At 39.0% G+C, this 4,592-nt stretch overlaps 1 protein-coding gene across 1 annotated transcript in view; it reads left to right on the top strand.

Moving 5' to 3' along the window:
- Window positions 1-4,592, top strand: part of dcc (DCC netrin 1 receptor) — a 270,121-nt gene that overhangs the window by 78,140 nt on the left and 187,389 nt on the right. Inside the window, exon 3 of the mRNA XM_020601173.1 lies at window positions 2,910-3,197. Coding sequence (XP_020456829.1) covers window positions 2,910-3,197 — 288 coding nt within the window. The remainder of the gene's footprint in view (window positions 1-2,909; window positions 3,198-4,592) is intronic.

The following is a 4,592-nucleotide window of genomic DNA, read 5'->3' as shown; positions in this document are numbered from 1 at the left end:
GCACCACCCAAAGTGGGATGGATGCCATCTCTGCTAATCAGACCAGGTTTTCCCCAGATTGTTTTCCAGTTGTCTATGAAGCCCACGTTATTTTCTGTCACAGATGTCAATTTCACATTGGCCTGGTTTTTAGCAGCAAACCTTGTATATGAAAGTGCTTTAACTTTCACATGGCTAACTTGATGGCTCATAGCTAGATAATTCTCAAAATATACATTCACATTTTCATCAAATAAAGACTTCATTTAGAATGCCTACAAGTGAGCATAATAATTTTAAAAATAAAGTGATGTGAATGTTGAATGTTACTCTCAATATTTTAAGTAGCTTTATGAAATGAGAAAAAGACATCCTAATCAATGAATCTTTATAAAGTGAATAGACTATGCTTTTACAAGGTTTCTTAAATGCTAATTTAACAGGATAGGCATGATTTTACACAAAATCTAAGTCCAAAATGGCTTGAAAGAATCTAATGATGACAGGCAGGAAAAAATTATAATTCTATAAGGAATACTGACCTTAGTCTGAAAGGAAGCTACTTAAGTATCAATGCTACTTTACCTGTTGTCACTGTTAAAGAGGTGTCTGAGTCCAGAGTTGAAAGGATCATCAACTCTGAACAGCTCCAGGACTAAAGAAATTCAGATACTTAATGGTGTCGGTCCTTTCATCTTTACTTAAACTACCAGTAGGCACACTGGAGCTGCAGACAGACATATCATGCAAGATAAATTAATTTCTTTCAGATGGCTGGAACACATGTCCAGATGATTTGGGAGGCTTCCCAACATGTCTTTTTTTCTAGAAAGTGGAGAAACAAGATTGTCATGATGATATTTGATGTATTATTGCATCGCTCCAATGTATTGTTCACGTTATCATTGAAAAATGTCTTGCTGTATGTTCACGACTCACAATTGCTGTGTGGCCCATGTGCCATGTGGTGAGCTGCTCAGGCTCTGCACGGATGATAATGTGGACACGCCTTTAGTTTCTCAAGTCTAAGTGTCATATGTGATCTATAGTGTGGGCTGCATCATGTGCCTGCTCTGTTCTTTTAGAACCCTGCGTGTGTGAAAATGCAGCACTGCTCTGTAGGCTATACTGTATGAATACTTTAAGATGGTTTTTATCATTTATGCTAATTCCTCATACAGTGTACATGCACATGTTTTGTCTGCTTTTTGTTGGTCTTTTCTGTTTCTTTTGATGACAACATCAACCTAGGCATGAACTGCAGATGAATATCTGTATTTTGGCTGAATCTGACACATTTACATCATATAGATGTTACTAAATATGTAGTACTACAGTCAAACATATAAAATGAAAAATTTTGAAATGAAACCAATTCTCACTGCATTATCTCTGCTTGATTTTATGGAGCAGTGACCCCCGAAAAAATGAGCCCATGCTAACACCTCCCAGATAATTCTGCCTGAAACACTGTGGACATTTTGTTCCCCATTATCTGCAGTAAATGCTGTGATACAAGGCTGAGAAGTGGGTGAAGAGAAAAACAGAATATTTAAAATACAGTAGTAGTAGTAGTTTCTTTTTTTTTTTTTTTTTTTACCTCAAAACAACTTCAAGGCAGAGAAGAAGATACACTTCCACCTAACAAATTCCTGATATTTTGGCCAATCTTCCCAGAGGCCCCAGCAACCATGTTGAAATTAAAACATAATTGTGCAAGTTCCAGAAAAATGAGCAGCGTTTTCAACATGACAGCAGAGTCAGTCTGACAGTCTGCAGAGTCATGTATTTATGTGGCTACAGGATGTTGTTGAAGTGAATCTGATCAGACAGGAAACAGTATGTGTCCTAAACACAGCAGGCTGGATGCCATCCGTCCACTCTGTCCTCGTGTCTTTCTGACTTTAATCTATCACCCTGCTGTTCAGAGCCAAACTCTCTGGCTCTCATCCATCTATACCTGCTGTGACTCACTTCCCTTACTGTTCCTTTTTTGTCTTTATTTCTTCTTGTCTGCTTAAAACCTTTACTGTCAGCTCTCACCTTTTCTTCTTCTTCACCCCTGCTGCTACTGTGTGTCTTTTGCTCCTGAAACACTATTAGTAGTACTAAGCGCTACAGACAGCAGTTTCAGTTTTAGCTGATGTACTGTAGATGTACCAGTAGCTGGTTACTGAGCAAAGCAGCAGCAGCAGCAGCAATGTTAGCAGTAGCACCATATAGGATTTTTTATTGTGGTGTTACTGCTTGGTACAGTACTGCAGAGACCAAGATCAGAAAACAAACAATACTATCAGATTTCATTTCATGGGCTCTGCAGCTCTGTTTACTTTGTGACAAAGTGCCTATAGCTTGCAGCTATCCAGTGATAATACTTTTTGGCACTTTCTACATGCAGCAAAGCCACTGATAATGTTATTCTCACAGTCTGTAATCACACCATATGTATGACTTGGCCTTAAGTTTGATTTGATCCAGTGATGCCTAGCCTACACTGATGTCTAAGTGACACCTCTAGCCGGATGTGAGTTGAAGGGTCAATGGTTGTGCCGTAGTTGTGCCATTCAGTTTCGGTACAATACGGATGACTTCAGTTCAGTGAATTTCAGTTCAACTAGTAGAGTAAAGTTTTCTGCAGTTCAGTTACTTAAATAATTATTTTGCACACTACAGACCAGTACACATCAGTATAGTTTAGTTAATTTACAAGTCAGTAAAGTGTAAAACCCTATGGAGTTCAGTACAGCTCAGTTCAGTACAATTAAAGTTAGTACAGCTGTGATCTGACCTGGACTGAGTTCAGTTTAGTTGTGTTGAACTGCATTCCTGATCCAACTGTGTAGAAACAAAGAAACATAAAATATGTACATCAATCAATACTCCACATTTCTGTTTTGTCATAAATGTGTCTCCTTCTCGTCTCCCTTCAGGTCCGCTGAAAGTGGTTGTCCCCACCGAGTCTGTCTCCTCGCACCTTGGTGACACTGCCCTGCTGCGCTGCGAGGTCTCGGGTGATCCATCACCCATAATCCGCTGGCAAAAGAACCGGGATGATCTCCCGCTGACCTTTGACCCTGACTCCCGTCTAGCAGTGCTGCCATCCGGCTCGCTGCAGGTCACTCGGGTCCAGCCGCCGGACTCAGCCACATACCGCTGTCTGGCGGACAACCCTGGTAGCACTAGGACAGGGACAGACGCTGAGCTCCGAGTCCTCCCAGGTGACATATTGAAAAGTGATGTATTGCAAACAATCTGGTTTACTGATCAAATAAGTACCATACATGTTGTTCTGAGGTCATTGTTTCCAGTCAATTCATCAGTAAGTCTACCTGCCTTAAAGAGCTACTAAAACTTAAAACAGTTTGTGTGGTTTCAGTGGAGGCTATTGTCCCATAGCAGTTGCGAATGTGGTATTTGTATTCAGCTGATTAACCTAACTTGGAATTTCTGGAATGAAATAATGAAGCATATTTAAAATATTGCTTCATCATCCTTCAGTATGTAACTGATTTAGATTCCCGGTCATGTTACAGTGCAATATCTTTTATCCAATAGTTAGTGATCCTATTCCAGCAGTCACCACTTTGTCAGGTGATAATCCTTGTTACTTTACTCACCATGCTGTGCCTGATTTTAAAGTGAAATGTGATTTTAATAATGTGTTTGTGGGATGAGAGGAAGCAGCTTCTTCTTAGACTTCGGGGGAGTCCGTCAGTGTTTTAGGTCTTTCAGTATTTGAGTAGTGGGTCAACTGGCAAAGTAAAAACAGCAAATTTTGTACAAAGTGAAAATCAGCATTGGTGTTTTTGAAAGCTACATTCTGTAAACATCTCAACAACAACGGTAGTTTAGGATCCTTTTCAGAGGTTCTTGTAGGCACCTCTTCTTATAACACCACGCAGAGAATTTCCTGTGTCTCCAGTTTTACTTTGTTCATTTGGGTATGTGTGAAGTTTTAAAGGTTCCCATTGTTTCCAGTTTAATCCTTGTCTTTTTATCCCCTCTTGTCTTTGATGTGTATGGGGTTCTAATGGATCAGATGGATTAAGCTTTAGTAATTCTGTCTCCATAAAGATTTTAATAACTTTGACTTTATAAAGTTTTTAAAGATGGAGCCATCACAGGCACTCAGAGGTCAAATGTCAGAGATTATCAGATGGGACCATCTGATTGCAGTGTGCCATCACCAGACTTGTCACAATCTGTTTGACCTTTGACCTCTGCCCTCCTTTCTGCTATATTCCAGTCTGGTTAAAACATTCAGATTAATCACTAAAAAAGAGATGTAAAGAATTATCTTGACACTTTGGGAAATATGTTAATTCATTTTTTTTCAGAGTTTAATGACAAGATTGATTTTGATTTTTCATTTGATTTATTCTTTCAAGCATGTAAAGACAGTTGATATGTCAACACACATAATTTTACACATATCCAACAAATGCTAATCCAATATCAATTTGCTTATACCTAGTACATGCTTGAATGGAGTAGGAAGAAATCAGACTTATCCAGTCCTACCCCATGACATCATCTTACATCATTGGTTTGCAAGCAGTATCTCTACATAAATAATTCTCTTCTACACCACACAAGTAATATACTAAAAAAAT

The sequence above is a fragment of the Monopterus albus genome, unplaced genomic scaffold (genome assembly GCF_001952655.1).
Source record: "Monopterus albus unplaced genomic scaffold, M_albus_1.0 scaffold50.1, whole genome shotgun sequence".
Lineage (NCBI taxonomy): Eukaryota > Metazoa > Chordata > Actinopteri > Synbranchiformes > Synbranchidae > Monopterus > Monopterus albus.
The sequence above is the reverse complement of the archived record's forward strand: the minus strand, read 5'-3'. Positions and strand labels throughout refer to the sequence as shown.